This window comes from Stegostoma tigrinum, chromosome 3 (genome assembly GCF_030684315.1).
Source record: "Stegostoma tigrinum isolate sSteTig4 chromosome 3, sSteTig4.hap1, whole genome shotgun sequence".
NCBI classification, from domain to species: domain Eukaryota; kingdom Metazoa; phylum Chordata; class Chondrichthyes; order Orectolobiformes; family Stegostomatidae; genus Stegostoma; species Stegostoma tigrinum.
Genome location: NC_081356.1, coordinates 54,129,294 through 54,142,355, shown reverse-complemented (window position 1 = coordinate 54,142,355; position 13,062 = coordinate 54,129,294). Strand labels below are relative to the sequence as shown.

The 13,062-nt window shown below is 38.7% G+C and overlaps 1 protein-coding gene across 10 annotated transcripts in view; it reads right to left on the bottom strand.

The window, feature by feature from the left end:
* sema4d (sema domain, immunoglobulin domain (Ig), transmembrane domain (TM) and short cytoplasmic domain, (semaphorin) 4D) overlaps positions 1–13,062 on the bottom strand; it is a 243,197-nt gene that overhangs the window by 51,627 nt on the left and 178,508 nt on the right. For all 10 annotated transcript variants that reach the window (XM_059644600.1, XM_048527936.2, XM_048527938.2 and 7 more), the window contains 3 exons: positions 9,157–9,269; positions 5,693–5,865; positions 3,426–3,478 (listed from right to left, as the gene is read on the bottom strand). In XM_059644600.1, coding sequence (XP_059500583.1) covers positions 3,426–3,478; positions 5,693–5,865; positions 9,157–9,269 — 339 coding nt within the window. The remainder of the gene's footprint in view (positions 1–3,425; positions 3,479–5,692; positions 5,866–9,156; positions 9,270–13,062) is intronic.

Below are 13,062 nucleotides of genomic sequence, written 5' to 3'. Positions count from 1 at the left end.
AATGTATTGGCTTAAAGATTTCCAGCATCATGCATTTATAAATAAGAACGTGGAATTTTTTTTATTGTAATCTAGTAAATTGCATCATGGATGATTATAAATTGAAATGCAATTATATCAAACTATTGTATTAAGCACATTTATTGTCATGGTCCTCCAACAAATGACTTAAATGAGCTGAGAAATTAAAATATGAAGAATTGCAAAATTTTAAAATGTTCATCACACATTATAGTTTCTCTTCATTTCCTCACCTGCCTTCACCATAACCTATTTTTCATTGTCAAAACTTGTTTTCTGGGCTTATCAGTGCATAAGGTTTAGGCAAGACTGGGATTAGAGACTAAATTAGCAGTGGAATGAGAATTCTACGTCCAAATAGTAAAAGGTAGAAGATCAAATCTACATATAGTTACTTTTGAAGAATCACCAATTTATCGTTTTGGCTATTATTCTAATAGAAATTCAAGTATTTCACTAATCATGATTTCACTAATTTTTATATTCAAAAACATCAAAACAGACACTCCTTGTTGGTTTACTCCAGCTACATTATAAGCCTATACATGTATGATATTTCTGTTTAAAAACGTTCACAAATTTTGAAGCTTTCTTCTGGTATTTCTGCCAGTGAACTGTATTTTTTTTGTTTCACCAGCAACATACGATGATTTGAACACAGATTTTGGGTGAAAATGAAAGAGGAGTATGTTTCTTTACTCTGAGAAAAAATTTGAAGTGTTTTTTATTTTGTAAGGGAGACTCCACCTTTCAGGTATTTCCAAACAATCCTCAAACTGTAACCGAATGGAATAGTTATTCCAGAGTCTTCACAAAGTATTATTCTGAAATTGGCCAGTTGGAAATTGAGTACAATCTGGGCATCAGTTTACTAACAGTTTTTCCTATTTCCCATTGGAAAGCCAATTAGTTCACAGGCAGTCAGAATTACATTTGAAACTCAGGGTTCGGATTCAATGCCACATTTATATATCAATGGTCAGTTGGTTAATTGTCCGCCACTAGAGAAGGCTTCACAAATATCCCCATTCAGAATGATGGCAAAACCCAGTATGTCTTTATCCTAAGACTAAGAGCACTGATTCTTGAATCCCCACACATTAAGAATATCCTTCTTGCATTTACCCTTTTTAAGCATCCACCCTGTTCATGCAGTGAATAACTCATTTCCCATTTCCCCAAATCCTGACCCCAGTTAAAAGATACAGGTCAGGTGTCTCTATTTGGCTGAATGTATGCAGCTTGATTGACACCCAATCCATTACCTTAAACATACACTTAGAGTCAGCAAGTCATACGCTGGAAACGGAACATTCAGTCCAAAACACACCACGCAGACATCCCAAGCTGACCTAGTACCATTTGCAAGCATTTGGCCCATATCCCTCTAAACTCATCCTATTCATATACCCATCCAGATGCCTTTTAAATGTCATAACTTCACCTGGCTCCAGTATTCCACTAGCAGCTCATTCCATATGTGCATCACCCTATGCATGAACAATTTATCTCTCAGGTCCTTTTTAAATCATTCCTCTCTCACCTTAAACCTTTGCCCTCTAGTTTGAAGCTCCCCATCTTAGGAAAAAGACTTTACCTATCAACCTGTCCCTCATGATTGCACAAATCTCTACAAGGTCACCCCTCAGTTCCTGACGTGCAAGAGAAAACAGCCTCAGTCTATTCAGCCTCTCTCTGTAGCTTGAACCCTGCAGTGTCAGCAACATTGTTGTAAATATTTTTTGCATCCTCTCAAGTTTAACAACATCCTTACTATAGAAGGCTGACCAAAATTGTACGCAGTATTCCAAAAATGGCCTCACCAATGTCCTATACAGCTGAAACCTGACATCCCAAATCCTATACTCAATGTTATGAGCAATGAAGGCAAGTACGCCAAACACTTTCTTTACCACTCTGTCTACTTGTGACCGCACTCCTAGGTATCTTTGTTCCACAACGCTGCCCATGGCCCTACCATTAACTGTATAAGTCCTGCCTTGGTTCACCTTACCAAAATGCAACACCTTACATTTGTCTAAATTAAACTCCATTTGCCACTCCTTGGCCCATTGGCCCATCTCATCAAGGTCCCTTTGTACTGCAGATGCAGCTCTGCAAGATACACTGCAGCAACTCAACAAACCTCTCCGTCATCAGATTCCAAACCCATAACTTGCAATAGATACAGCACGGACACCAGGTATATGGGCACTCTCCAACCTGAAAGTTCCCCTCTGTGTCACATACCATTCTGTCTCAAATTTTATTACCATTCTTTCACTGCTGCTGGGTCAAAAATTTGCAAATCGCTCCTGAACAGCAGTGCAGATGAGCCTTCACTATAAGAACTGAAGCAATTTAATATATTAGATGACCACCTTATATAGATATATTATTCCAATGCTCCAAGGTTTCATGTCATTGCAACATCAAAATTTTCTATTACTTAAATGTAATTTTAGTTTACGCTGCTGCTCCATACTTGATTAGTTCGTCACAGTCATTGCAGATGTAGGTCATCCAGATCACCTAGCTCCTGATGCACAAGACCAGGGATACAAACTGATCCATTTGTTAAGACTGCATTTTTAGAACACTAAGACTTAATTCGTCTGATATCCAAATGTAGGTTTCTAGAATGTTTCACAAAAATGTTGGTGAACAGCTAATCTGGCTGCCAGCATCAATTTCACTGGCAGATTACTTTCTGATCTGTCCAGTTGGTGACAATGAAAATACATTCAGTTTCTCATGAGCAGTAGAGCTCTTGTAGCAAAGTGCTAGTGTCCCTACCTCTGGACAAGGAGGCCTGCGTTCAAGTCCCACCTGCTCCAAAGGTGTGAAGTAGCATCTCTTGATTAGGTTGATTTGAAAATAAGTTCTTCAGTAGCGGTGGGGAGTCAAGTGAGGCAATGGAAATATCCCTACACTTGAGCCACAGAGACCTGCTTTCAAGTCTCACCTGCTCCAGAGGTCATAACATAACTGACCAGTTGGATTAAAAATATCTTTCATCATGAGCAGAAAGCGGGGAGATGATACAGTAGAGTACTTAATGCTGGGCCACAAATCCAGAGACATGGGCCCAAAACCACCACAGTAGATAGAAGTCTGGATTCATGGTGCACATGCTCCAGTGGTATATGAAAACTTCTCTGGACAGATTGTTTGGAAGATATCAAATATTTAAAGTATCGCCATTATTGGCGGTTCCAGAATTCATCAGTTTTTCAAGATATTCGTCATGAGCACTGGGATCTTGGGTTCAGTGTAGTGTTCCTAAATCTGACCTAGAACACCCATTTTCAAATCCCACCTGTTCCACAGGTGTGTAATAACATCACTGAACAGATTGATTAGGAGAATATATTCATCATAAGCATCAAAATTTGTCCACATACCATCTTCAGCTCTGCAAGGAACTTCAAATCCATTCAGGCTCTGTATCAAATTGCTGTGGAAAGAAAATAATTCAAATCAATAATTAATAGTTGCTAGTAATTGATATCTAGTTATAATATTTAGGGAAGGAAGTAGTACAAGTAGATCGATGCAATTATCAAGTCGTTCATCCAGCATGTCACATGCTAAAGCCTTCATTTCCTTGGGCATCACATTTATATTCAAATAAAAACAAACATTTATAAATTGTCTTTCAGAACCAATGGACATCCCAAAGCACTGCCAATTCAGTACATTTGAAATATAATTGCTGTTGTGATCTGGATAGTGTTTCAGCTAATTAGCACACAGCAAGATCCCAAAGACAGGAACCTGATATGACTAAATGACCTGTTTTGTGATTGTGGTTGAAGAATAAATTCTGCTAGGCCACCAGGCAAAATTCCATGCTTTTCTCTAAATAGTGTTGCAGAATCTTTTGTAAGGGAATATGGTACCACACGTCAATCAAAAAATACATTCAGTATTGTTCAAGAGAGATTCATCTAGGTTATGTGCTTAAGTTTCTGGTGTGGGCTCGATTTCACAGCATTCTGATTAAATGGAGATGACCACTGACTGAAACAGAGTGAATGCTTAATAATTTAAGAGGAGAACATAACAGACCATTTATGCTAGAAATTTCAGGAGAAGATTTTCGCCTCAGAATTCATCACTTTTAGAGTTTCAGGTTCAATTTAGGGTGCAGTGGAAGAAAGGGTAAGGCAGATAATATCATTCTGCTCTTGTGAAATAACAATATTCACAGTCACAAAAATCCCAGAATTGTTACAGTATAGGAGGCGATCATTTAGTCTATTGGGTCTGCACTGGCTTAAAGAGAATTTTAATTTATGCAAGAATTCAGCACTTTTCCCTGCAAAACTGCACATTGTCTCTCTTTAAGTGGTCATCCTGGGCCCTCTTGAAAGCATCAGTTGATTCCATCTTCACTGCAATTCCAGACAATACATTCCAAACCTGAAACATTCAATCTATGAAAACTTTTCTGACCTTGCATTTGCGTCTTTTGTAAAACACTTTTAAACTGTACCCTTTGGTTTGCAATCCTTTGTAAGTACAGATTTTTCCTATCTACTCTGACAGACCCTTCATCATTTTGAAGGCTTCTATCAAATCTCACCTGGGTCTTCTCCTCTCAGAGAGGAGCAGTCCAAACTTCTCCAATCTATTCTCGTAACTTAAGTATGTCATCCCTGGAACCATTCTCATAAAACACTTCTGCAGTCGCTCTAATACATTCACATCATTCCTACACTGTCGCACGCAGAAAAATATATGATCATTGTCCTGTATTAGTTCAGCCTAACCTCTCCTACTCTATACCACTATTAACGAACCTCGAATATTCTTTGCTTTAACACTTCGCTACCTTGCCACCTCTGATGATTTCTACATATATACCAAGGTCTCCCTGTTCCTGCACACTGTTTAGAATCGTGCCCTTGATTCTGTATTGTCTCTCCCCGTTCCTTCTACCAGAGTGTGTCATCTGTCACATTTGCATGCTAAATTCATCTGCCACCTAAATGTCTGTGAAGCAGTTTATTATTGAACGCAACTGTAGTGTGAGGTCAATAAGCCAGGCTTTGATCATGCATACGGAGCATTTGTGCAGCAGCAATGAAAACTTCTCTTAGCAATGAAAAGGTAGGTTCAGGTAGATTCAAATGCATAGGAACAGGTTAAGGTTGAGGAAAAATATCAACCAAGCCAAAAAAGAGGATTTTTGGTTAGAAGAAGCAATTGCATCTTAAACACACACTAAAAATCCATTATGAAAAGAAGCAAAAACATAGTGCATAGTCCACCGGTCTCTTCTGATTCAAAAATCACGTAACTCAAATGATTTTTCAATGCTATCAACTCTCATTTTGCAACTTAATTTTGTTATTAGATTTTTTTTAAGTCAGTAAAGTCTATGAAACAGTGCTGATTTATAAGCAACTAAGTGGTGGTTCTGGAATAGATGAAGCTGAGTGTTACATAACCTGCACTTCAAATATACCAAGGTCTGAATCTTTCAGCAGTAGGCAAGTATATGGCATGTTACTTCGCCAATTTTGCTAGATGATAATTTCATTGAAAGGTTGCATTTCAGAACAATGGTAAACATTAAAAACTGAACACTGACACCTTAGGAAACCTCATGAGATGGTAACATAGCTATACAAATTCAAATACAGTTTGTGCAAAATACACGGACCTCTTATCGGTATAATTTTCTGTAATCCAGGCACAGATTTTGCTTTCAGTGTTCCAGGCACAATAGGGGTCTCTTGCCAAAATGCAATCCATGCAGGTTTTATACTTCTCACAAAAAGCAACAGGGGCTTGAACAACACCAGAATGAGACCCTGCATAAAGATACTTTTTGTCCTACAAGTGAAAAAGTCAAACATTAATTGATAATGAATAAATAAATAGATTAAATTAAAGTTGCAGTTTTAAGATGCAGCAAGAGAGTATGAATACTGACAAAGATCAAAGTAATATGAAATGTTAAAAATCAAAATCAAAATGTCTCAGCAACATTTCTAGTCCTGAAAAGATCTCTGAAAAGTAATAAATCAATGATGCTTAACACAAAGGACGTGAGAGGAGAAAGATTTAAAATGGACAAGATGGGCAACTTTGTTTTAGATTGAGCGTGGTTTATGTTTGGAATGAACTGCCAGAGAAAGTGGCGGATACAGGTATAATTATCATGTTTAAAAGACATTTGGATATTAAGGTTAATAGGAAAGGTTTGGAGGTATTTGGGCCAAGCTCAGAAAGGGTGGACTAGTTTAATTTGGGAGCATGGTTGATGTCAACTGGTTGGCTCAAAGGGCCTGTTTCAATACTCTGTGACTTGACGATTCTACAATTCTATTTTTGCCCTAAATATTAAGTTAGCACTCGACCAACTATCCAGGAGCTGTTGTAAAACTGAATGGGAACAAAATAAAAAACTTCCATTGGCTGAGTCACGTTCAGGACAGAGCAAGATGACAGTGGCTGTTGCAGGTCAACCACGACAGCGCTACAAAATCATTGCAGAAGTTCCTTAGGGTTCTGTCCTATGTCTACCTACTGCTTCATTAATGAACTTCCCTTAGATTACTTCACAGTGCCTGGTCCCAGCTTTATGTAATCCATGTGCTATGCCTTGTCACATGGTCTAAGAAATAACTACCCCCAAACTGATAGAGAATTTAGTTATTCTGTCTGGATTTTTAACAGCAATAGCATCATTGATGCAGTCAACAACATCCACGGGATCACGCTGATCAAAAATGGAATTGGACAAGTAATATAAAATATGATAAGATATGACTCACTTTCCAACCTTCTTGCTGTTTAGAAGGCACAAACCAGGAGGGTGATAGACATCTATCCGTGTCTGAATAAGTGAAGCCACGACAACACTCAACAAGCTCCACATGATCTAAGGCAGAGAAGTTTGCTCAATTTGGGTCTCATTCACTACCTTGACAATCACCCTCCAAACCAATGCATACATGGCTTCAATACACTACAAACTGAAACAGCTAGGCAAGGTTCCCTTAAAACCTCTCAGACTCACAACATCTTTTGTCCAGAAGAATAAGTTTATTGATCACATGCAAACAGTATCACGCAAAAGTTCCATTCTAAGTCACACTGATTAGGAAATATATCGCTGTTTGATCGACATCACTGGGTCAAAATGCTTAACATTTTAGAAGTACCTACACCACAAGGGCTACTAATAGTTCAAAAAGACACCTCAATACTCACTTCTCAAAGATCATTTAGGATGAATAATAAATGCCAGCCTATTTAGGAACACTCACCTCACATTAATAAATAAAATAAAACAGGAAAAGTGGGATTGAGGATCCCACTGCCAATAGGGATATGCAAAGTATTTCCCAAATGCAAAGAATTCTCAGACTTGGAATGGGTATGTCCCCATCATGATCTGGACTGCAGATGTCAATCATATCCAACACAACTGCATTGGGACTTGTCACTTTAAAAGGAGGGAAAAATACACACAGGAAAGAACAGGCAAATGTGATGACCTCCAGCCATCATTGGGTGAAAAATGTGCTACAGTGCACCCAAGCTAGCATTCTCTTGAATTCAACAGGTCAAGAAAAACTGAAAAGCTTCATAAATTATAATGAACAATTTTAAGAGACAAAATAGATGTAATAGCATTTCTTACAAGAACTGCAACAACTCTCATGTTGCTGACAGTAATACAGAAAGAAGAACGGAGGAACAGTTTTATGCAATGTGGGATTTAGAGATTTCAACACAAGTACAGTATGCAGGGAATGCTAATACAGGGCCAGAAATTCAGAAATCCTGAACTGAAATCTGACCATAAAAAGTTAAGCAACTTGATGCACTAAATCAGGCAATTTGTAGCATCAGAAAAATAACTGCCAGATTGTTAAAAAAAGACCAACTAGGTCATCAATGTTCTTTACAGAAGGGTAGCTGTCATTGTTTCTGCATTTGGCCATATGTGATGTCAGTCTTAAATATGTGGAGACTCTCAATGTTCCATTAGCAATTGGGCTTGTGTAATGTCAACCGCATTCCAAAAATAAATATGAAACAGGAAGAGGAAGCACTTAAATTTGAAAGAAAAATTCTAATTTAATGACAGCTTCCTGGCTGGTTCCATTGGTCAGGATTATAACAGAGTACTGGTTCACAACTGGCTGTGACTCGAAAGACTTTATTGAAGCACAAATCTACGTCCTTTGGCCAGCACTAAAAGTAGGTAGATTTACTATTCTCTATCCTTTTCTCAAAGTTGTACAGCTTAAATGCCAAAACTTTCCTAATAGCAGTCATAACATGGCAGGATATCGTCAGGATACCCCAGTAGTTCATTGCATTGTACTACAACATCAGTAAATTTTCAGGTTTGACCACTAGCCTACACTAAATTACTTGATTTCAACTGAGACAATGGTGTGAACACTATATATGTCCACAAAATACTGGTGATATGGAAAACAGGATTTGATTTGGATCCAATAGTTCAACGAAATAAGCAATCCATCAATATTCACTACATGACATATTCGCGAAAAAGAGCAATTTGGGACTTGGTACTGAAGGGATATCAGTAAAATGATAATAAAAATCACACTCTTGTCATGAGTCACCAGTTTTAGAAATGCAGAGAATTAGAAGTGTTGGGAAAGAATGAGTCGAAAAAAGATGAGGCACATTTTAAAAAATTAAAATAAGAACTGGGCCATTCAGGAGTGAAGCCAGGAAGCAATTCTCCTTAAAATAAAATGTAGAAGTTGTCTGGACATCTTTTTGTAGATTAGGTGGGTTTATAGGGAGATGGGTCTGTCTGGGATGCTCTGAGATTTGGTGCGGACTTTTTGGGTCGAAGGGCCTGTTTCCACACTGTAGGGATTCTGATTCTATGTAATGGAGAAAAGTGGAGTTTCTTAACAGTGGTCCAGCTGCAAGTGACAGGGAAACATGATATGAATATGTTCAATGGAAGTTTCATCCAAAAAAATGTTGGCAGGAGAGATTCATCAGATCAACATGCAATATAGCACCATAATTATGCTCTTAAACGAGGAACTCAGGTTCTTCACTGTGCCAGATTACCATCACTAATTTATATGATTGTCAGAGGGTGAAAAAATTAAGTACACTTACCTCTTTGGACAACACTAACGTCTGCACAGGCTGAGAGTCAGGGAAAATCTGGAGTTCTTCAATTATATGCATTTCATTATCATAGTTAATTGCTTTGTGCAATAAGCCTTTATCTGAAAAACAAACATACATTTCAGAATATCCATATTACCAGCTGTAAACAAAACCTTGCATTTTAAACATTGCAGCATTAGAATCAGCATATTATTTATCCCTCTGTATTCTTGGCCTTTTAAAAGAAACATATCATTGCAGTTTCTTTCATACAGGTCCATTCAGGAGTTGGGGGAGGCTGGGTCACAACATTAATTAATCCTCTCTGGGTTAGCATTTTTCCAGTTTATTACATTAGTACTACAGTTCATAAACAATTATTTTGTAGATTACTTCAAGTCATTGAGGTCATGAAAGGTGTTAATCTAATCCTTTAGATTTGTAAAAAGGAAAAGATCAGCAAGGACAAATGTGGGTCCATTGTAGATGGAAACAGGAAATTTGTAACAGCAGCGAAATTCAAAAAATACGTTTGTACCTGCCTTGATGAAGTTACAGAAAATCTTCCAGAAATACTAGCAAACTAAGGCACTTGTAAAAATGTAGCAATCAAAGAAATTACCATTATTAGAGCAGTATTCCAAATGTTAACTGGATTGAAAGTTGTTGAATCCCTTGGTCCAGATGTTGATAGAATCACAGAATCCCTAGTGAAGATCAAGCCATTTGACCCATCGAGTCTACACTAATAATCCGAACAGCATCCCACCTAGACCCTCTTTCTGCTTTATCCCCGTAACCCCACATTAACCATAGCTAACCCCTCCAAGCCTACATATCCCTGTATACAATGGAGCAATTTAGTATGGCCAATCCACCTAACCAGCATACCTTTGGGCTACAGGGAGCAACCAGAACACCTGACAGAAACCCACACAGACACTGGGAAAATGTGCAACTTCACAAGGCTGGGATCAAGCTTGGGTCCTGGTGCTCTGAGGTAGCGTTGCCAATGACTGCACCAGCCATGATGGAGGTGTTCATTGCAATATGGATGCATTGGTGGTTAGCTTTCAAAATCCTATAGATTCTATAAAAGACCCTGTCGACTGGAAAGTAAAAACTGTAACTCTACCATTTAAGAAGGAGAGAAATGGAGAGCTAAAAAGACTTGCTCATTAGATTTAACATTTCGGATCCGGTAACCCTTCCGCAGAACTGAGGAACTCAGATGCTGCCAGACCTGCTGAGCTTTTCCTGCAACTTTGCTTTTGTTCCCGAATTACTGCATCTGCTGTTCTTTTGGTTCTTGCTGATTAGATGTCAGTTTCAGGAAAAATATTAGAAAGAATTACAACAGATACAATAACTTGACACTTACAAAGTAACAATATGATTGGGAGAAGTCACCATAGATTAAGAAGGGAATTTTTCAAAGATTTTATTTGCAGCCTAAAGCAGAACAAGTTTATGAGATATATTTGCATTTGAAGATGATTTTTGATTAGGGCCCATACAAAGTCATTGAACAACTTAAAATTTTATTTATGCCTCAGGATTATTGGCTGGAACAATCTTCCTGTTAAACGTAATGCATAAATAACATTCTTTTCAGGGAGTCATGTCTTAGAATCTTAGAATGCTTACAGTGTGGAAAGAGGCCATTCGGTCCAACAAGTTCACATCAACCCTCTGAACAGCATCCTACCTAGACCTATCCCCTTACCAGATCCCTGTAATCCTGCATTTCTCATGGCTAATGCACATAACCTACATATCCCTGAACACTGTGAGCAAGTTAGCATGACCAATTTCCCCAGCCTGCACATCTTTGGGCTATGGGAGGAAATCGGAGCACAAGGCAGAAACCCACACAGACACAGGGAGAATGTGCAAACTTCACAGAGTCATCCGAGGACCATGTGACTAAAGCAATCAAGCCAGTACTGGGCTTTTTGGCTTGCTTCTCTGTCACAGTCGACAAAACAAAAGAACAGATCATTGACTTCAGGAAGAAAGGACAAGGACACGTCCCCACCTATATCAACAGAGTGGAGGTGGAGGGGGTCGAGTGTGTCAAGTTCCTAGAAGTGCTGATAACTGCCAATCTGTCCTGGACGATCATGTAGATGCAACAGTCAAGGTGGTATATTCATAAGGGCCCTCACCAACTTCGGCATTGTGAGCACCCTATTATCTGTGCATTGCAAAACAAAACTTTTCACCATATTTAGCTACACGTGACTGCACTAAATAAAGAGATAACCTTATTTGCAAATTTATGAGCCTAACAGTAACAAAATAAACTTTTTCAAAAAAGCAATCACAAATTAATTCACATTAAATTGGTAGCACTGTCACAAGACAGAATGGTAACATTGCAGCGATGCAAATTTGACACCAAGAAGAGATCGGGTTTCAACTTTCTTTTTTAAAATGGGAGAACTAGAGTATTCAAAAAGGAATTTCAGAACTTTGAAGTCTAGAATGGGCAAGCACAGAACTCAGCTTGAGCTGTTCAATTCAGACTTTAAAAGCTGGAAGTAGAGGCACTGGCATACATCAGGGAGAGGAAAGTTACCTGGACAATTTATCCCAAAAAAACAGACAACTCTCAGGACTCAGGCTGCTCATGTATGATGGAAAGGAGGATGCTACTTTGTATGAGCCGGAATGGTGAGCCGGACGCAGGTTTGCAGGAATTCAGCCTTTTCAAATGCCCAACAGCAATTCGTTCAGCTTGTCTGAATGAGATTGAGGCCCACTAGGTGGATAAGATAAGGGGGTTTGGCACTGTGGTACAGAAAGCCAATCAAGTCAGAGAAACAAAAAGGAATGCAGTGGTAGTAAAGCCACAGGGTTTAACACCATTCACTGCAGCAAACAGCGAGAGTCCAGTAGCCTGTAGTATCTGCCCAGTGCCAGTGTTTCGGACATTTGCTCAGGGCTCAAGAGGAATTTACAATGGAAGGGGGAGGTTCCAGTATCTTGTATCAACAACATAGCAAGACCAGGAGCAAGGCTCTGCATAGTCAGTTTGAGAGGCTGGACAGCAAATTAAGAATCAAAACCTCAAAAAGGTAATAATCAGTGGTGTACTGCCAGAATCACCTGCAAAAGTGGCATAGGGAAAAAAGAAATTCAAGTTTGGTTTAAAGACTGGTGCAACAGAGATGGGCTCCCATTCATGGGGCATTGGCACCAGTCCTGGCACCATCTGAAGTGTGTGGGAGTTTGTGTTCTTGTAAACCACATATTTGGGAAAGTAAGGAACAAGGAATAAAATTTGAGAAGTAGTAGGAAATCAGAATACAGTAAAGACCAAAGGGAAATCTATTGATTTATGACAGGAAAGGAAAAAGACCACAGATCAAACTGTAAGCCAGCAGTTGAAGCTAGAGGTCAAAAGGAATAAAAAGGGCAATACCAAATGTTAATAAAATGTGAGGCTGGATGAACACAGCAGGCCAAGCAGCATCTCAGGAGCACAAAAGCTGATGCTGCTTGGCCTGCTGTGTTCATCCAGCCTCACATTTTATTATCTTGGAATTCTCCAGCATCTGCAGTTCCCATTATCTCCAATACCAAATGTTGCTTAGGTGAATGCATGCGGCATACAAAACAAAGAAAACTAACCGATAGTCATTAATTTCTATTTGCACTGTGATCTGATAGCCTTTACAGAGAAACATTTGCATGATAACATAGATTAGGACCTGAATATTAAAAACTACATGATAGTTAGGAAGACCGGAAGCTAGGAAAAGGTGAAGAGGTGGGTTTGTTACTTAACAATGGCATTAGCACAACAGAGATGGATGATGTCAGTTCAAGAAATCAAATAATATGACAGCATATTAAAAACATATAACTAAAACTCAGATGGTCAAAAGTAATACAAGATTCATTAGT